Source organism: Phyllobates terribilis, unplaced genomic scaffold (genome assembly GCF_046119375.1).
Source record: "Phyllobates terribilis strain yellow unplaced genomic scaffold, ASM4611937v1 Scaffold_3__8_contigs__length_932513732, whole genome shotgun sequence".
NCBI classification, from domain to species: domain Eukaryota; kingdom Metazoa; phylum Chordata; class Amphibia; order Anura; family Dendrobatidae; genus Phyllobates; species Phyllobates terribilis.
The window spans coordinates 425,948,800-425,970,155 of record NW_027362763.1 but is presented as its reverse complement, the minus strand read 5'-3'; the positions used below and the strand labels follow the sequence as shown (position 1 = coordinate 425,970,155).

At 45.6% G+C, this 21,356-nt stretch overlaps 1 protein-coding gene across 1 annotated transcript in view; it reads right to left on the bottom strand.

Moving 5' to 3' along the window:
• Nucleotides 1-21,015, bottom strand: part of SLC35A1 (solute carrier family 35 member A1) — a 37,717-nt gene extending 16,702 nt beyond the window's left edge. The window contains exons 1-4 of the mRNA XM_073675682.1: nucleotides 20,863-21,015; nucleotides 17,699-17,876; nucleotides 11,583-11,742; nucleotides 2,918-3,070 (exon numbers count right to left, since the gene is read on the bottom strand). Of these exons, the coding sequence (XP_073531783.1) occupies nucleotides 2,918-3,070; nucleotides 11,583-11,742; nucleotides 17,699-17,876; nucleotides 20,863-20,875 (504 nt within the window). The 5' untranslated portion in view covers nucleotides 20,876-21,015. The remainder of the gene's footprint in view (nucleotides 1-2,917; nucleotides 3,071-11,582; nucleotides 11,743-17,698; nucleotides 17,877-20,862) is intronic.
• Between the last annotated feature and the right edge of the window lie 341 nt (nucleotides 21,016-21,356).

Sequence of the window (21,356 nt, the reverse complement as noted above, 5' to 3'; positions counted from 1 at the left end):
CAATAGAAATATAGCAAGCTATGTATATAGATATAATTCTACTATTGGTAGCCATGTATATGCTTAGCTAACCATAGTATATGGATATAGTTTATTCATTACAGGAATAGCAAAAGTATTTGATGATGTGACAATCAGGAGTTACTACCACTCCCAAAATACATTAACCCTCAACTGGTGAGGTGGGGTTTCCTATACCCCAGTGTTTAGAAATCTCTTATTTTTACAGAAAATGCAAAGATCACGTTTGTTTTAATCGTTTTCTTATTGGCGATTGATTACACATGAGTATAACACATTTTTAACACCCACAAATGGATGGAAGCTAGAGAGACACGTATCCTCATACCAACATTTTTTCAATGAATGGCAGCCGAACAAAAATTCCCTGGGGTGTCGCAAACCCCACCTCACTAGTTGAGGGTTAAAGGCAGCCGTAAAATGTCCAACTTCATCAGAAGTGAAAGTAAAGTATGTCATTACTTAGGACTTATTGCGTCAGTGGCTTCTTTGCAAACACCAGGGTGTGGGGAATTCACACACTACAGTTTATTCCTAGGCTTCTTTTCTATGACTCTTTATTTTCCCATAAAGTGACATTGACAGTGAATAGAATGCCCAGAATAACAAATTTATAATATGACAATTGTCATGACACGTCAAAAAGCAACAGAGGCCTATTTGCTGCCACGTAGAAGGAAAGGGGGAAGCGATTCCCAGCAGAGCCCAATACTTCACTTACATAAACCGTCAGCTGAAGGATTACCACACCTTCTTCACAAACATTCTGTCATCTTCTCCGACTAAGGAGAACATGCAGTATTATACATCATACACTATATGGGAAAAGTACCGTCACGTCCAAAAGAATTTGTAAGAAACAAAAAAGTTAACCTTTGTAGACCATCACTATGGTTCTGAAACTAAGCCCAGAATGGATTGTCCACCATAGGGAAAACTTTAGCATTTTTTTAGTTAAATGCATTTATTTGAAGCTAAAAAAAAAAATTTTTGGCAATTAAGTTTCATTAAAAAAAAAAAAAAGTGCAATTTGGCTTTTTGGTTTTCCTTCTCTCTCCACCCCCCCTCGCAAACGTAAAGGGAATCTGTCACCCCCCTTGCACTTATCAGACCTCTAATATGGGCATACAGGTGATAGAAATGTGAATCTATACTTACCTGTATGCCTCATATTAGAGGTTTGTTGCTTTGAAATATCTTTATAAAATCCGTTTACCTATGGTTGGAGTCCGGGGGATGCCAAGAAATCCCCGCCTACACACGTGTATACATATATACACACAATATAGTTCCTAACTATCAGGATGCCGGGAGGAAGTGGGGACCAAATCTTATTGTTGCGCACACAGGAGGTCACTGGAGCGGAAGTCACAGTGACTACCGGCGCCTGCGCACTAGCAGTGTAAAATAAGGCAGAGACAAAAAAAAAAAAAAAACACGCCTTATGTTATAGGGGCATGCACGGGAAAGGCAGACCTAGACAGCATTTCACAGGGCACCAACGTGCAGCGGAGGGCAGGGGGGAATATTTCAATTAAGTAGGTAGGCGGGGATTTCTTGGCGTCCCCCGGACGCCAACCATAGGAAGACGGATTTAAAAAGATATTTCAAAGCAAGCAAACCTCTAATATGGGCCATACAGGTAGGTATAGATTTACATTTCTATCATCTGTATGCCCATATTAGAGGTCTGATAGGTCCCAGGGGGCAACAGATTCCCTTTAACGTTGAAGTGGTCTGTGGTCATAAATCAGCTCAGAAAAAGACAGATTAAAAAAAAAAAGTTTCAAAGTGTCAGACTAAGGCTTGTGTGCAGATGTTGCATTGTTGTCATGTTTTTTTTTCTGCACAGTTTGGTCACAAAATAGGGTTTCCTGATGACAGCAAATTGATTGAGATACTGGAAGTCTCATGCACATGTTATTTTTTCCTTGCAGATTTAAGTCTGTCAATTCTTTCAAATTCTTTTTGCTGCCGATTTCACTTGTACTAATTAGTGGGGAAAAATCTGGAGCAATAACGCAAGTAAAAAATAAGGCAAAATGCACATATTTTACATGCGCTCTTCCGGCCAAGAGATGCAGAAATTTCTGCACATACTCCAAGTTTTAATTTCTAGGATTAGTTTTTGACACTATTTTCAACAAGTGAATGGGATTTATAGAAAGCTCATGCCCACTGTGCTTTTTTTAGGTACTGTGTAAACTGATCTGCGGTGCTTGTCGGAAATCTGCAACATGTCAATTCCTTTTGTGAGTACACTTAGTTTTAAGTGCGGATTTTCCCCATAGAATTGCATTAGATGTGGAAAATTGTATGCTTCCAATCACAGCGACAGATTGGAAAAGTAATTTTCTGGTTCAGCATGACTGCCCATGTACACAAAGCAATGTCCATAAAGACACAGTTTGATGTGGAGGAACTTAGGTGGAGCACACAGTCACGAGCTCAACCCCATCAAACACATTTAGGATTAACTGGAAAGTAGATTGCAAGCAAAATCTCTTTGCTGTGGTGTGAGTGATTTATGGACCCACAGATTTACTTTTGAGCCCATACAGTGCTCTGTGCCCATGGCCCACGCTGGAGTGGTGTATTGCCCAAATCGGTAAGTCAGTCAATCTAATGTGTAAGATGGCAGGAGATTTAAAAGTCTGCTGAACCCAACCATTTAACATGTATGGCTTCAGAGAAGATCAGGAGACCACCGATATCTTCTCTAACAGCTCTAGGATCAATTTACAGGGAATAATAATGGCAAAAATACCTTTAGATACTGAAAACCCTTGACACAAATCTGCTAAATAGAAGGATCAACATTGCATTGAAAAGCTCATAGGTAGATCAACGAATAATATTAGAAGAAAATGTCTATCGAATTAGGTAGCCAACTTACTTGGACCCGCGTGGCCTCAGCCGGGCTATATTGCACAAGTGTGACACCGCCACATAAAATAAAGACGGAGAACCACTGAAGTTTGCTGAGGGAACGGTTCAGCATCAGCACTGTACATAAGGCGGTACATGGAATTTTTAGCTGGTACGTCACCTACAGAGAGAAGCAAATCGGTGATGGACAAGAAAATACAAAACTCCACAGGCCTGATAATTCACCTATATCATTGACAAAACACCAGTAATTCATTTTACAACAAAAGAAACTATAAACACACACATTGTACATGAGATTATATACATACAAGTGCATCTCACTACATTAGAATATCATCAAAAAGTTAATTTATTTCAGTTCTTCAATATAAAAAGTGAAACTCATTATCTAGAGTCATTACAAACAGAGTGATCTATTTCAAGGGTTTATTTCTGTTAATGTTGATGACTATGGCTTACAGCCAATGAAAACACAAAAGTCATTATCTCAGTAAATTAGAACACCGTATTTTTCGGACTATAAGATGCACTTTTTTCCTTCAAAATTTGGGAGGAAAGTGTGGGGGGGGGGGGGTGTCTTCTAGGACGAATACTAGCCACAGTATATACTATATACTGTGGGTGGTGGGGGTGAGCGGCAGCAGGGGATGAGCGGGGCACAGGAGGCAGCAGCCGCCTGCTGCAGCCTATGCTGTGCCCGCTGCTAAAGAAAATGAATATTCATTGTTCTCCACGCCCATGGGCGTGGAGAGCAATGCATATACATTTTCCTTAATAGCGCCCACACTGTAGCCAGAGCGGCTCCTGCTGTGCTCGGCGGTCAGTGTGCCTGCTACTAAAGCTCATGATTATTCACTACAACCCACTCCCATGGGTTGTAGTGAATATTCATGGTCTTTAATAGAAGGCACACCGACCACCGAGCGGCAGCAGGAGCCGCACTGCGGCTACAGTGTGCGCGCTATTGGAGAGTGAATGGTCACTGCGCCCCACGCACACAGTCCTGGTGCGGGGAGCAGTGACTATTCCGGCACAGCATCTCAGTGTGAGGACGCATGCCATGCACGGCTCACTCAGTGAGAGTGTCAGCATCTGAGCTGGACCCAGCGCCGGAGAAGAGAGGAGGTGAGTATGACTGTTTACTTTTGTGTGTGCAGTGTGATGGTAATCAGGGGGGTCATGTATTACCAGGATGGGAATCAGGGGGTGCCATGCATATGGGGATGGGGGCCACATATAACTGGAAGGAGGGGGACATATATACCAGGATGGGGGACATTACCCTTAAACAGTGTGAGCAGCAGACTCCCTCCCCCTTAACCGTGCATCATGACCACATTTTTTGCTTAAAGCCCCTGGTACAGCGATGGGAAGCAAAATGGCTTCACAGTACGCAAATCTTTTCATGGCCAAGCTTGAAAGTGACTTTTTGTCCTCCTGTCCCATCAGGCCTCTGGCCTACTATCGTTTCATTGACGATATTTTAATCATCTGGACGGGGTCTGAGCAACAGCTGAAGATGTTCCATGAAAACTTTAATCAATTTCATCCCACCATCAACCTAACACTCAACTACTCCTGTACTGAAATTAACTTTTTGGACACCATCATCAAGCTACAGAACAATGAAATAGAGACATCCTTGTACCGGAAACCAATTGACCGTCGTACATACCTTAAATGGGACAGTTTCCATCCAAAACACATAAAAAAACTCTATTGTTTACAGCCAAGCCATCAGATACAATCGGATATGTTCCAACCAGATGGATAGAGAAAAAAAACACCTTGATGGCCTCAGAAAGACCTTTTTGAAACAGGGCTACCATCAGAGAACAATTGAGAACCAGATTACAAGAGCCACCAGAATATCGACGAATCATCTCCTACATTACAAAACTAAACAAGAAAGCAACCGGGTGCCTCTAGTAGTCACCTACAATCCAAATCTGGAGGCGCTAAGAAGAGCTGCACGGAAACTACAACCCTTACTACAAAAAGATGACCGATTACAATCCATATTTCCAGAACCCCCACTTCTGTGTTTCAGGCAGTCCCCAAATCTAAGAAGCATCATTGTCAGAAGCTCCCTGTCATCTCCACCAGCTACAGGTACCTTTCCTTCCAACCAGAAAAAAAAATGTAAAACCTGTCCATGTATAACAACCACAGACAAGATAAAGATCCCCAATTCACATCAGGACTATAAGATCCCAGGTACGTTCAGCTGTATCACATCTAATGTAGTGTACTTAATTATATGTACCAAATGTCCAGCTGGGGGTCTTTATGTAGGGGAGACAGGGCAAAAACTTAGAACAAGGATGAATCATCATCGCCACACAATAAAAGAAAAAAGACTAGATCTACCTGTAGCCAAGCATTTTTGTTCCCCTGATCACAGCATAAAAGATATGAAATTACTAGTATTAAAAGGCAACTTCAAATCTCAGAGAGAAAGGAAAGTCTCAGAATATTAACTGATGATGACCTTTAACACTTTCAGAGCAGGAATGAATGAGTCGCATGGATTTATGTCATTCTACATCAACTAAGGAATGTGCTCCTCAGACTCAGACCTGTGAGGTCATCACAACACTGGACACAGGACAATAAAACCTTCACACTCCTTATCTATTAACTGCTAAAATATTTATAGCCAGAACTGTTTATTTCTTCCATAATAACTCTGCTTTTCATCACCTGTCTTACCTATTGCATTTTTTTTTTCTCTTGTGTCTTATTGTGTATAAATATGTGACTCTTCAGATTTTGTGTTATACTATGCCTGATGAGACCCGAGTAGTCTCGAAAGCTTGCAATTTGTTACCATCTTTTCAGTTAGCCATTAAAAAGGTATCAACCACTGAGGACTCTCAAATCTAAATATTTAACATTTTTAAAAGGAGCTTGCCAGACACACCCTGTGACTAAACATAATAAATAAATGTGCACACCCATGTGTGAAGGGAGGGAATGTACGGGTGCCGTCATGGGTTCCGAGAAATCACGTTACCGGTAAGTAACTACGTCTCTCTCTTTCCCCATGACGGCACCACGGAGAGATTTGCAGAGAAGTGTCGTTTAGGGAGGGACCACCGCTTCCAGAACCCTTATGCCAAAGGTAAGGTCCAAAGAAGGAGGTTAGATCCAGCCAGTAGTGCTTAAAGAATGTAGAAGGGGAAGACCAGGTTGCAGCTCTACATATCTGCTCGATTGAAGCCCCAGCTTTCTCCGCCCAGGAGGCTGCCACTGCCCTAGTCGAGTGAGCTTTTAAATCCTCTGGGGCGGTTTCCCCGCTTGAGGAGTATGCCAGGGAGATGGCGTCCCTTATCCACCTTGCCAGAGTGCTCTTGGAAGCTTTAAGTCCCTTCCGAGGTCCCTGGAAGCACACAGAGACCTGTCCTTCCTACACTCCCGTGTGGCCTCTAAGTACTGGATAATGCACCTTCTGACATCTAAGGTGTGTAGGACTTCTTCCCCCTTGTTTTTTGGGTTTGAGCAAAAGGAAGGGAGGGTGACCTCCTGCGACCTGTGGAAGAGTGATCCCACCTTAGGAAGGTATGCTGGGTCAGTCCTAAGTGTCACCCTGTCCTCTAGAATTTGCGTAAAGGGGGGCCCTGCTGATAAGGCTTGTATGTCGCTAACCCTACATGCTGATGGGAGGGCTACTAGAAGAGACGTCTTAAGAGATAGAATTTTAAGAGATGCATTCGCTAGAGGTTCAAAGGGATGCTTGGTCAGGGCTGAAAGAACTAAATTTAAGTCCCAAGGAGGAGTATTCCAGGAGGCGATGGGCCTGGACCTGTGAGATGCCTTGATGAATCTGGAGATCCACCTATTCCTGGCCAGGCCGCAGTTATATAGGGCTCCCAGTGCCGCAACCTGAACCTTTAGAGTGCTTGTGGCCAACCCCCGCTCCAACCCCTTTTGAAGGAACTCTAAGATGGCAGTAATGGGGGCCTCCCCTAATACTTTCGAACCCGTGAATGAGAGGAATTTTTTCCAGGTTTTACCAGAGTCTGGTGGTTACGGGTTTCCTACTCTGCAGTAGGGTGGCGATTAAATTGGGGGAAAACCCTCTCTCTTAAGAGCACCCTCTCAAAATCCAGGCTGTCAGGTGCAGGTTTGCTACCTGAGTGTGAAGATCCGGAATTTCCGGAAGGACCCAGGGGTCGGAGGTAGACATTATCCTCAGCCAGGAAAACCAAGGCCTCTTTGGCCAGAAGGGGGCAATCAGAATTATGTTTGCCTTGTCTTCCCTGACTTTCCTCAGAACCGCAATCGGAGGAAAGGCATAAGCTAGCTGGTGGTTCCATGGAATTGAGAAGGCATCTAATGCCGCTGGGTTCCCCTTGGAGTTGATTGAACAGAATATGTCCACTTTTTTGTTTTGCCAGTTGGCGAATAGGTCTATGGAGGGGTTCCCCCAAGCCTTCGTCATTTGGTTGAACACCAGCTGATTCAGCTCCCACTCGCCCTGTCTCAGTTGGGTCCTATTATTGCCTATTATTAGCAGATCGTCCAGGTACGGGATTATTAGGATGTTTTGCTCCCTCAGATGGGCCATTACCTCTGCCATGATTTTTGTGAAGACCCTTGGGGCTATCGCTAACCCGAAGGGAAGAGCCGTATATTGGTAGTGTTTGATTATGCCTTTCAGCGGTATCGCTACTCTCAGGAATTTCCGGTAGTCTCTGTGTATGGGGACGTGATAGTAGGCGTCCTTCAGATCCAGGACAGCCATAAAACAGTCTGGGAACAACAATTTCACTAACGTTTTTATTGATTCAATCTTGAACGATTGTACCTTTAGAAATTTGTTCCAATTTTTTTAGGTTTAAAATAGTCCTGAACGTCCAGTCTGTTTTTTTCCTGAGGAACAGAGGGGAGTAGAATCCTTCGCCTTCCTCCTGAGCAGGGACTTCCTGAAGGACTGCTTTCCCTATTAGGCCTAGAACCTCCTGTTCTAGAGCTAGTTGTTCTCCCCTTGAAGACCTCACAGGGGTTATGACGAAATTTGGACGAGGAATGGAGTGGAACTGGAATCTTAGTCCTGATTTTATCAGGTCTAAAATCCAAAAGCTGCTTGATATTTTCTCCCAGGCTGGGAGGAAATGGAGAAGTCCCCCCCCCCCCACCTGGGGCTGCCTCTCATTGGGCGGGTTTCCGGTTATCACTGGGGAGCCAGTTAGACATAAACCCTTTGGCCTTTTTTTGTCTCCTATCCTCCCACCTGTCCTGGTCTTTGGGGGGTTTCCTACGCATAAATTTCCTGCTCCGAAAGGACTTCCTGAATGAAGTACCGGAGAGGACCGGGAAGCGTTTCTGGTTATCCCCGGCTTTGTCAAGGATATCGTCCAGGGTAGATCCGAATAGGAACTCCCCCTCACAAGGAATGGAGCACAGCCTAGATTTTGTTTGGAGGTCGCCCGGCCAGCATTTGAGCCAGAGGGCCCACCTAGCTGCGTTAGAAAAACTCCCAGCCCTGGTCGCCAGCCTGACAGAATCGGCTGAAGCGTCAGCCAGAAAAGCTGCTGCGCCCTTCATTACTGGGGTGGAGCATATTATGTTATCCCTTGATGTTTTGTTTTTCAGTTGCGCTTCTAGCTGATCTAGCCAGATCATTAAAGATCTGGCTGTGCATGTGGCTGCCACTGCGAGTTTTAACCCCCCTCCTGCCGCCTCCCAAGCTCCTTTCAGGAAGGAGTCTGCTTTTTTGTCCATTGGGTCTTTCAGCACCCCCATGTCTTCGAATGGCAGGGAAAAAATTTTAGAGGCTTTAGCTATTGCTACGTCTAACTTTGGCGCCTTCCCCCAGAAGGAGCATACTGGGTCTTCGAAGGGGTATTTCCTTTTAGGCGACAACAACCCTTTCATTTCCGTTTTTTTCCATTCCCTCTAAATCAGGGAGTGTACCTTATCATTAAGAGGGAAAGGTCTCCTTTTCTTTTGTTCCAGGCCACTAAACATCATATCCTGGACTTATTTTTTAGGGCGAGGATCTACGAACCCCATAGTGGACCTAACTGCTTTAATCAAACTATCCGTACCCTCTATAGGGAAACAGCTTCGACCCCCATCTCCGGAAGATGATAAGCAGGATGAATCGGAGACTACCCCCTCCCCGTCTGAACTACTAGATTCTGATACAGAGGATAGGTGTCCGTTTTTTTCCCCATTTCTTCCCCCCCTTCTGCAGGGACTTAAAGGTATCCTCAACCTGAGACTTAATCAGGGATCTGAGCTCTGAAGCGAATTTAGGGGTCTCCTCACAGATTGTCTGTTCAATGCACGAGTTGCACAGTCTTTTTTGCCACGTGGTGGGCAGATCCTCTGAGCAAAGCGCGCAGGTCCTGTGCTTGGACTTGCCCGTACTCTTCCTTCCCTGAGAGAGAAGAAAAAAAAGGGAGGCCCCAAGTTACAAGTGAGCTTTCACGAAGATCACTTACCGACCCGTTGTAAGAGGGAATACCGGATTTGAAGAGGAACCCGTTCGAGTAGCTGGGTCTTTCTTTGAGGTTGATGCCACGCTGGAGTCCTTGCCGCGTTGTGAAGACCTGCCAGACCGCCCACTTCCACCGTCACCTTGGCTGTGTTGGCGTGAAGGGTCACTGGAGGGTCCTTTTGTAAGCTTCCAGTGTTTGAGGTGATGGCGAGTGAGGGTGCAGGGACTGCACCTCCTGTAGCTCCTGCTCGCTCATAGCTGAAGAGTGCCAGGAAGCACTTCCCCTGTGCTTCCCTGGCAATTTAACCTCTATAGGGGTCAGCCCTCCCCTCTGGCCTGTCCACCTCTGTGCCATGAGGTGCGCCCCTCCCCTGGCTTGACCACCGCTGTGCACCTCCAGCATGGGGGACGCCCCCCTCCTGTGCAAGCAGTCTCTCGGTTTCCCGCGCGCGCGTTCAAACGCGCCGCTCCCAGAGGGACCCGCGGCACGAGTCACTTCCGCGTGAGCGTCAGAGGGGAGCGACCAGAACGCTCCCCCGGAAGCCCAGGCAAGCATCCGACCTGGGCCCCGGAGCTCAGGCATACTCACTAACCTGAGCCCCGGAAGCCCCGCCATACTTACCGACCTGGGCCCCGACACCACTTGGAGACCGCGGCGGTCCAGTCTTTCCCTGCGCTGCGTCTCCCTGCCACCCTAGAGGCCCACTGACCCCAGCGGTGGCGCTACAGGACACCGCACCAACCGAGGCAGGGAACCCCCGCTGTCTGAACCGGTCTGGCCGGGCCTGGTAAGTCCATCTTTCTTCCTTTCTTTTCCGTTTTCTTTCTTTTATCTGTAGGTCCAAGTCACGGACAGGAAACCAACTGATGCGGGAAAGAGGTGCCGCCCTTTTTATCTGTAGGTTTCCTGTCCTTGAAGGTCGGATCCCCTCTCTCCCCATGACGGCACCATGGAGAGAGAAAATACTGTACTTTATAACAGCTTGAAAAATATTAAAATCTGAAATGTTGGCCTACTGAAATGTATGTTCAGTAAATGCACTCAACACTTGGTCAGGGCTCCTTTTGCATCAATTACTGCATCAATGTGGCGTGGCATGGAGGCAATCAGCCTGTGGCACTGCTGAGGTGTTATGGAAGCTCAGGTTGCATTGATAGCAGCCTTCAGCTCGTCTGTATTGTTGGGTCTGGTGTCTCATCTTCCTCTTCACAATACCCCGTGGATTCTCTATGGGGTTAAGGTCAGGCGAGTTTGCTGGCCAATCAAGCACAGTGATACGGTTGTTTGTAAACCAGGTATTGGTACTTTTGGCAGTGTGGACAGGTGCCAAGTCCTGCTGGAGAATGAAATTTCCATCTCCAAAAAGCTTGTTGGCAGAGGGAAGCATGAAGTGCTGTAAAATTTCCTGGTAGACGGCTGTGCTGACTTTGGTCTTGATAAAACACAGTGGACGTACACCAGCAGATGACATGGCTCCCCAAACCATCACTGATTGTGGAAACTTCACACTAGACCTCAAGCAGCTTGGATTGTGGCCTCTCCACTCTTCCTCCAGACTCTGGGACCTTGATTTCCAAATGAAATGCAAAATTTACTTTCATCTGAAAACACAGACCACTGAGCAACAGTCAAGGTCTTTTTCTCCTTGGCCCAGGTAAGACGCTTCTGGCGTTTTCTAATGGTTATGAGTGACATTTTCTGCCACACTTTTTCCTTCCACTTAACTTTCCATTAATATGCTTGGATACAGCACTCTGTGAACAGCCAGCTTCTTTAGCAATGACCTTTTGTGGCTTACCCTCCTTGTGGAGTGTGTCAATGACTGCCTTCTGGACATCTGTCAAGTCAGCAGTCTTCCCCATGATTGTGGAGCCTACTGAAACAGACTAAGGGACCTTTGTAAACCCTTAGGAAGCCTTTGCACGTGTTTTTTGGTAATTATTCTAGTTTGCTGAGATGACATTTGTGTTGTCATTGGCTGTAAGCCATAATCAACATTAACAGAAATAAACACTTGAAAAGGATCACTCTGTTTGTAATGACTATATAATATGAGTTTCATTTTTTGTATTGAAGTACTGAAATAAATTAACTTAACTTTTTGATGATATTCTAATTTAGTGAGAAGTACCTGTACATACAAATAAACAAAATGTATATGTATATACATATATAAATGTATACGTACACACAAACTAGGAGGATTACGCTCATTGATACCTGATAGACAGCTGCATCAAGATTACTTAGTGCCACAAATGCCATGTTGTTTTGCAATGCATACACCAGAGACGGTACAGACAACTTGAGCATTTCCATCGGGCTTCCTAAGATGTTTTCTCTTAAAGACGTAATCAGTCTGCTGAGACTTCCAGTTTCTCTATGTCAATAAAAATATATAAAATGTCAGCGTCAATAGATAAAAGCAGCACATCACCGGACAGTACAATGTTCACAACTTATTAAGCAGTCTCCAAGGTACTTATTATTACTGCAGCCATTAAACAGGACATCCAGTTAGGGCCAGAAATATATGGATAGTGACAAGAGTTTTAGCAATTTAGCTGTTCACGAAAACATAGTCAAGATACAGTTATATAATCAATATGGGCATAAAGTGCAGACTCTCAGCTTGGGGCCACGATCAGTATTTGTAAGCCAAAACCGGAAGTGGGTGAAAAATACAGAAGTGGTGACGTGTTTCTATTAAACTTTTCCTCGGATTGCTCCATTCCTGATTTTGGCTTACAAATACTAATGTAAAATACTGACCACATACTGTACGTGTGAACGTATACTTAATTTGAGAGTATTCACATCCTAATTGGAGTAAGGGTTTAAGAATTACAGCTCTTAATATGTAGTTGCCTATTTTAAAGTGACCAAAAGTAAATTGGACAATTGTCTCAAAAGCTCTTTAAGGGGCTGCAAGGGCTATTCCCTCATTAATCCATCATCAGTTAAGCAGGTATAAGCTCTTGAGCTGATTCCAGGTGTGGCATTTGCATTTGCAAGCTGTTGCTGTGAAACCACAACATGTGGTCAAAGTAGTGCTCTATGGAAGAGAAATAGTCCATCATTAACAGGGCTGTGGAGTCGGAGTCATGGGGTCGAAGCTGGTGTCCATTTTGGTGGAGTCGGAATCGGTATAAAATGGACAAACTCCAACTCCTAAAATATATAATAAATTGGATACAGTTGTTCAATGCAGTTTGTGGGGAATGTTTTGTTCATAAGAATTTTGGAAAGTTATGAAATGTCCTATAAATGTCTGTCCTATTCCTGATCTAATGGTCTAGACTTTTAACTGAGATTAATCTGTGCTACAGTAAATTTATCACAAACATGAGCCATGTATGAGGGAGTCGTGGAGTCGGAGTTGGAGTTGGAGTCTGTGTCATGGAAATTGAGGAGTCAGAGTTGGAGTTTTGGCTTACCGACTCCACAGCCCTGATCATTAGGCTGAACAAAAAGAGGACATTTATCAGAGATATAGCAGAATTATTATTAGTCGATAGTACAGTTTGGTACATTCTGCAAAAAAAAAAAGTGCACTTGTGTGCTTGGAAACTCAAAAAGGCCTGGTGCATCCACAGAAGGCAACAGTGGTAGATGATCGCAGAATCTTTTCTGTGGTGAAGAGTAACCCCTATACAACATCTACCCAAGTGAAGAATAATCTCCAGGAAAATGTTTCAGCATCTAAATAAAGAGAAGACTTCATGAGAGCAAATACAGAGGGTTCACAAGGTACAAACCATTAATCAGCCTTAACAATAGAAAGGTCAGATTAGTCTTTGCCAGAAAACATCTAAAGAAACCAGCCCAGTTCTGGAAAAGCATTCTTTGGACAGATGAAACTAAGATCAAGCTGTACCAGAATGATGGGAAGAAGAAAATATGGAGAAGGCTTGGAACGGCTCATAATCCAAAGCATACCACATCCTCTGTAAAACATGGTGGAGGCATTGTGATGCATGGGCATACAGGACTTCCAATGCAACTGGGCCACTAGTGTTTATTAATGATGTGACTGAAGACAGAAGCAGCCGGATGAATTCTGAAGTGTACAGGGCTAAACTTGCTGCTCGGATTCAACCAGATGCAGTAATGTTGTTTGCACGGTGCTTCACAGTACACAGGGATGACCTAAACATATTGCAAAAGCAACCCTGGAGTTCTTTAAAGCAAAGAAACTGAATATTCTGCAATAGCCAAGTCAATCAGCAGATCTCAACCCCATCGAGCAAGAGTTTCACATGCTTAAGACAAAACATAAGGCAGAAAGACCCACAAACAAACAACTGAAGTCAGCTGCAGTAAAGGCCTGGCAAAGCATCAAAGGAGGAAACCCAGTGTTTGGCGATGTCCATGACTTCCAGACTTCAGGCCATCATTGCCTGCAAAGGATTCTCTACAAAGTATTAAAAATGAACATTTTATTTATGGTAAAGTTAAATTGTCCAATTACTTTTGAGCCCCTGAAATGAGGAGACTTTGTAGAGAAATAGTTGTAAATAGTTTTATGCCCAAATGACAAAAGTATTCTCGGAGGCATTTGTAATATTGCCTGATGAAGGAGCTTCTGGGCTCTAAAAGCTTACATATATACACTGCTCAAAAAAATAAAGGGAACACTTAAACAACAGAATATAACTCCAAATGAATCAAACTTCTGTGAAATCAAAAAACTGTCCACTTAGGAAGCAACACTGATTGACAATCAATTTCACATGCTGTTGTGCAAATGGAACAGACAATAGATGGAAATGATTGGCAATTATCAAGACAATCTCAATAAGGGAGTGGTTCTGCAGGTGGGGACCACAGATCACATCTCAGTACCAATGCTTCTGGCTGATGTTTTGGTCACTTTTGAATGTTGGTTGTGCTTTCACACTGGTGGTAGCATGAGATGGACTCTACAACCCACAGAAGTTGCTCAGGTAGTGCAGCTCATCCAGGATGGCACATCAATGCGAGCTGTGGCAAGAAGGTTTGCTGTGTCTGTCAGCGTAGTGTTCAGAGGCTGGAGGCGCTACCAGGAGACAGGTCAGTACACCAGGAGACATGGAGGGGGCCGTAGAAGGGCAACAACCCAGCAGCAGGAACGCTACCTCCGCCTTTGTGCAAGAAGGAACAGGAGGAGCACTGCCAGAGCCCTGCAAAATGACCTCTAGCAGGCCACAAATGTGCATGTGTCTGCAAAAACAGTTATAAACCGACTCCATGAGGGTGGTATGAGGGCCAACGTTCACAGATGGGGGCTGTGCTCAGCCCAACACTGTGCAGGACGCTTGGCATTTGCCACAGAACACCAGGATTGGCAAAGTCGCCACTGGCGCCCTGAGCTCTTCACAGATGAAAGCAGGTTCACACTGAGCACATGTGACAGACGTGACAGAGTCTGGAGATGCCGTGGAGAGCGATCTGCTGCCTGCAACATCCTTCAGCATGACCAGTTTGGCAGTGGGTCAGTAATGGTGTGGGGTGGTATTTCTTTGGAGGGCCGCACAGCCCTCCATGCGCTCGCCAGAGGTAGCCTGACTGCCATTAGGTACCGAGATGAAATCCTCAGACCCCTTGTGAGACCATATGCTGGTGCGGTTGGCCCTGGGTTCCTCCTAATGCAGGACAATGCCAGACCTCATGTGGCTGGAGTGTGTCAGCAGTTCCTGCAAGATGAAGGCATTGAAGCTATGGACTGGCCCGCCCGATCCCCAGACCTGAATCCGATTAAGCACATCTGTGACATCATGTCTCGCTCCATCCACCAACGTTACGTTGCACCACAGACTGTCCAGGAGTTGGCGGATGCTTTAGTCCAGGTCAGGGAGGAGATCACACAGGAGACCATCCGCAACCTCATCAGGAGCATGCCCAGGCATAGTAGGGAGGTCATACAGGCACGTGGAGGCCACACACAATACTGAGCCTCATTTTGACTTGTTTTAAGGACATTACATCAAAGTTGGATCAGTCTGTAGTGTGTTTTTCCACTTTAATTTTGGGTGTGACTCCAAATCCAGGCCTCCGTTGGTTAATAAATTTGATTTCCATTGATGATTTTTGTGTGATTTTGTTGTCAGCACATTCAACTTTGTACAGAACAAAGTATTCAATGAGAATATTTCATTCAGATCTAGGATGTGATCTATTGGTTAGCCAATAAAGGTATCACTCCGAGAATACTTTTGTCATTTTTTGTTATAAAAGTATTTACATCAATTTTTCTGGCTAACACAGTACCACAATATAACTTTGTATTATACATCATAGAGAAATAGTTGCAATTCCTACACGTTTCACAGGATATTTTTGTTCAACCCCTTTAATTAAACCTGAAAGTCTACACTTCAATTGAATATCAGTTGTTTCATTTTAAATAAAAAATAGTGGCAGCATAACCTAAATCACGAAGATTCAGTCACTGTCCAAATATTTCTGGACCTCACTGTACATTAAAGTTTCCATAATTACATCCATGGTCCTGCAGTATAGGGGTCCACTTTGACCATCAGTTAAAACTCAGTTGTCCAGAGAGTAAACATGAGCTAAATGATTGACAGTGGCTTCCCAGGGTCCTTAAAGGGCTATTCCCAATTCTCCTCAACAACCTATCCTAAATTTTAAAGCCGTAGATAGCCACACTTCCCATTTATTCTGCACCTGGATGAAGCAGCCACTTCCCCACACCGGGCAGAAGGCATATACTTTTAAGAATACGCCTTTAATGTTCCTATGTGAAGCTGTGTCACAAGTTAATGTTCTTTTATAGGCAACGTCAATACAGTTGCTAGCTATTGACAAGACCCATGCATGACCTGGTTATTGATTATGTACGATTCTAGAACGTGTATGTTATCCTTATCTATACGTTGTAATTAAAAAGTAAGGCAAAGAGCCTTCTCTAGAATGCTCTTTTTGGGTGGATTTTCCTTTCTCGTATCAAATATAAAAAAATATACAATGTACATGCTAGGCTCTGTTCACAATTCTGTTGTTTTCACACTCTGCTTACATTGCTTTGTGACAGTCAAAATAAAATAGTAAAAATCTGTTTTTTTTGCATACAAGAAAAATCTAGCCAATTGAGCTCTAAGGTTCTGTGCACATCGACAAAACGGAAATTAAAGTTTTCTATGTACCTTAAAGAGAACGTGTCACCCCCCTGGGACGTATATAACCTATTAATATGGGCATACAGGTGATAGAAATGCTAATCTAGTCCTACCTGTATGCGTCATATTAGAGGTATAGATTTGTTAAATCTTATATGTTATCTTTATGTTAATGATCTCTCCCAGGCGCGTAAGGAATCACAGCCTCCTGTGTTCATTATAATAGTACCCCCCTCCCCTGCATGTCACAGTGCCCTGTGATGTGTAACTGCAGTGCTGTAATCCCACGCCTGCAAGTTGAACTCCCTCCACGATCCTCCCTTCTATGGGAGAAAATCTGTGACTCGACGGCGTCTGCACAAAAGATCATAGACTAGTGTTTTCCGTGATCTTCTGCGCAAGTGAGTCAATGCGACTTTCTCCCATAGAAGGGAGGATAGTGGAGGAAGTTCAACGTGCAGGTGCGGGATTACAACACTGCAAATGCATGTCACAGGACACACTGACGTGCAGGGGAGGGGGGTACTATCATAATGAACACAGGAGGCGGGGATTCCTTACAGGCCCGGGGCCTGGAAGGGATCATTAACATAAAAGATAAAATATAAGATTTCACAAAACAAGAACTCTAATATGAGGCACATAGGTAGGACTAGATTAACATTTTTATCACCTGTATTCCCATATTAATAGGTTATATATGTCCCAGAGGGTGACAGATTCCCTTTAAATAAAAACACCCTGTGTTCAATGTTCACCACAATGTACATTTTTATGGCTATAGAGCTCAGATTAGAATTCTGACGGGGAGACAGTTTAACTCCTTGTGCTTCTTTTATTACTAAGAAAATAGTTGCTCAGCGGAGTCAGAAAACTTTGTGTGTCCCGTAAAGTGATCACTTTAGCTTCAGTCAACCCTTTATTGGATGTGCATTTTAAGGCTGGAAAATATATGCGGTTTGATGTCCAATTATTGACATTTTTTGGAGCCAAAGTCAGAAACGGATCTAGCAGAAGAAGTCCTTTCTTTATATCCTCCAATTACATTCCCATCCACTCCTGGCTTTGACCTGCACTGCTTGTTTAAGGGTTATTAGGAGATTACAACAAAGATCTGCTTATTGTACATAACACTTGACAATGAAAGCTTCATCAGCAAGACATGAAATGCCACAGAGGAATAAATTAATAAAAGGAGGAAAAAGCGACACTTACTTTGCCAGGATGAGTAAGCTCAGTAGTAATTTAATAACCTCGGCCACACAGACTGCGGTAGTGGAGAAGTACATATCTGTTGTCACTGTTCTAGTGTATCGCATGGCCACCGTATACGCAGCAGCCACCAGAGTCATCACCAGCAAACAGTACAGCTTGAATATCAAGCTGACATTTTCTTGATAAAAATAAAAAAAATAAAAAGTTATTACGATACTACTATGTCATTTTCCAAATATTGTGCTAGATCTTATATGCAGGGATGGGCACAATACTGTAGACCAGTGGTCCCCAAACTTTTCTACCTTGCCAGCCACATCCAGCAGCTCCTCCACCCCCCAACTGTAGTGACCGGCAGAACCCACCATGACCACTACTCTATTGAGTCCTGCTGGTTTAAGCACCCCTCTCGCTTCCAGTATCACCCTATGCCTCTCCCCTGACCCTCTTACAAGTAAATGCACATCCACATCTGACCTTCGGTGTGAGGTTACTCACTAAGGTCACCATCTGGAGACCTACTCTTCATAGCTGGTTGCTAGATCTGGTGCTAATGCAGTATATTTCAGTGCCCTATCACACACAGTATCACCGTTGTTGTTACTTCCTAAGCCCCAGCTGATATTGTGTCCCCGGCCATGACCGACAGCAGCCAAGCATTGGAGCTGGCTGTCAGTCAGTGCCGGGGGTGTGGTTACAGCCGCTATGTATACTCAGATCGGTGACTGAACCCGTGCCGCCCCCAGGACTGACATCGGAACACTATAAAGTTCATTTTCTCCCCGCAGCGTTTCCCTAAGTGCCGACGCCGGGCAGGTTAATTACGATTTTAACCTGCAGAATAACCCTAAATCTGCAAGTTAATAGCATTTTTTTTCTGGTGACAGGTTCCTATAAGATAAAATTCTCATTGCAGGAGAAGGATAGCAGATAGAAAAGACAATTACAAACTTACTTTCATGCTAATTAATGAAAGTCATTTAATAACATGAGAATACCCCTTTAATGGAATGTTTAGAGAGACTTTGTAATTGATGGTCTCTCTCTATCGATATGAAATCAGTGGAGGTCAGACCCCAGCACACTGACCAATCAGCTGATGAGGCTGCAGTGCCCCAGCATGTTGTGTCCCTTCCACTGTGTTCAGTGACTACCAGTGAATGAGAACATCCGGTCCAGAGCTCCATCACCCTTCCTGACCTCATGCTTCAGAGAACGCCTTGATCTTCATTCTACTGAGAAGTGTGCTGGGAAGCTTCTGGCGCCCACATAGCATGTACCATCATATTGTGTCTTTGGACCCCTGATGTACTGGGAACTGTCTGCGACTGATACCTCCGCACCCAAAACTCTAAAGATCAGCCCCCACTAATACGTTAATGTCTCTCTGCAAGGGGCAAAGATGTGGAGCCCATCAGCAGGGATGGGACAGTCATCTCTCCATCTCAGCAATGACTGGAAAAGGGAACCTCAGATATAGATTTTCCTATGAACTCATAAGGAAGTCCCATATACCCTGCATATCCTGCACCACTAGGAGAAGCCACTAGACAAGTTCAGACTGTGCGGTCCTGCTGGACAAAAACCTGCCGCAGTAGCTCCTCTGTACAGAGCTAATCCCTGCTCTATGCCCATATAGTGCCCATGCACAGTGTGGCGTCAGCGCTTACCCCGGACAGCCATGGCCATATAGTGCCCTGGCACAGTGTAGCGTCAGTAGTCAGCGCTTACCCCGGTCAGCCATGGCCATATAGTGCCCTGGCACAGTGTAGCGTCAGTAGTCAGCTCTTACCCCAGGCAGCCATGGCCATATAGTGCCCTGGCACAGTGTAGCGTCAGTAGTCAGCGCTTTCCCCGGGCAGCCATGGCCATATAGTGCCCTGGCACAGTGTAGCGTCAGTAGTCAGCGCTTACCCCGGGCAGCCATGGCCATATAGTGCCCTGGCACAGTGTAGCGTCAGTAGTCAGCGCTTACCCCGGGCAGCAATGGCCATATAGTGCCCTGGCACAGTGTAGCGTCAGTAGTCAGCGCTTACCCCGGTCAGCCATGGCCATATAGTGCCCTGGCACAGTGTAGCGTCAGTAGTCAGCACTTACCCCGGGCAGCCATGGCCATATAGTGCCCTGGCACAGTGTGGTGTCAGTAGTCAGCGCTTACCCCGGGCAGCCATGGCCATATAGTGCCCTGGCACAGTGTAGCGTCAGTAGTCAGCACTTACCCCGGGCAGCCATGGCCATATAATGCCCTGGCACAGTGTGGTGTCAGTAGTCAGCGCTTACCCCGGGCAGCTATGGCCATATAGTGCCCTGGTAGAGTGCAGTACAGTGCAGTGTAAGTAGTCAGCGCTTACCCCGGGTAGCCATGGCCATATAGTGCCCTGGCACAGTGTAGCATCAGTAGTCAGCGCTTACCCCGGGCAGCCATGGCCATATAGTGCCCTGGCACAGTGTAGCGTCAGTAGTCAGCGCTTACCCCGGGCAGCCATGGCCATATAGTGCCCTGGCACAGTGTAGCGTCAGTAGTCAGCACTTACCCCGGGCAGCTATGGCCATATAGTGCCCTGGTAGAGTGCAGTACAGTGCAGTGTAAGTAGTCAGTGCTTACCCCGGGTAGCCATGGCCATATAGTGCCCTGGCACAGTGTAGCGTCAGTAGTCAGCACTTACCCCGGGCAGCCATGGCCATATAGTGCCCTGGTAGAGTGCAGTACAGTGCAGTGTAAGTAGTCAGCGCTTACCCCGGGCAGCCATGGCCATATAGTGCCCTGGCACAGTGTAGCGTCAGTAGTCAGCACTTACCCCGGGCAGCCATGGCCATATAGTGCCCTGGCACAGTGTGGCATCAGTAGTCAGCACTTACCCCGGGCAGCCATGGCCATATAGTGCCCTGGCACAGTGTAGCGTCAGTAGTCAGCACTTACCCCGGGCAGCCATGGCCATATAGTGCCCTGGCACAGTGTAGAGTCAGTAGTCAGCGCTTACCCCGGGCAGCCATGGCCATATAGTGCCCTGGCACAGTGTAGAGTCAGTAGTCAGCGCTTACCCCGGGCAGACATGGCCATATAGTGCCCTGGCACAGTGTGGCGTCAGTAGTCAGCACTTAACCCGGGCAGCCATGGCCATATAGTGCCCTGGCACAGTGTGGTGTCAGTAGTCAGCGCTTACCCCGGGCAGCCATGGCCGCTGCTTGTCAGCTGCTCTGCTTTTCCACACACTGGGCTCAGCATTAGGTAGCGTCTAGTTGGGAGTTGATTTTTGAGGGAATGATGTCACCGGAAGGGGCGGGGCCTCCGTCACTCCAATGAAGATCCGATATGAGGAAGCAGCGATTTGCTCTGTGCTGTGGCTGCTGAGAGGAGAGGATGGAGATACTGCAGCTGGAGCTGTGTGCTGATGGGAATGAGGACTCAGTGTGAGTGCCGGGCTGAGGAGGAATTTTGGGGGCAAAGAAGTATGGATGATGGTACTGTATGGGGGCTGCATGTTGGAGGGTTGCACAGGAAAATGGCCTCTGCTACTTGTATGGAGCTGCTTATTGGGTGGCGTCTTATACAGGAAAAGGGTTGATGTTATTTGAGTGTAGCTGCATGGGGCTGATGGTGATGGGGATGCTGATGAGGGGCTGTGTGGAGAAGGGGGGGATGCTGATGAGGGGCTGT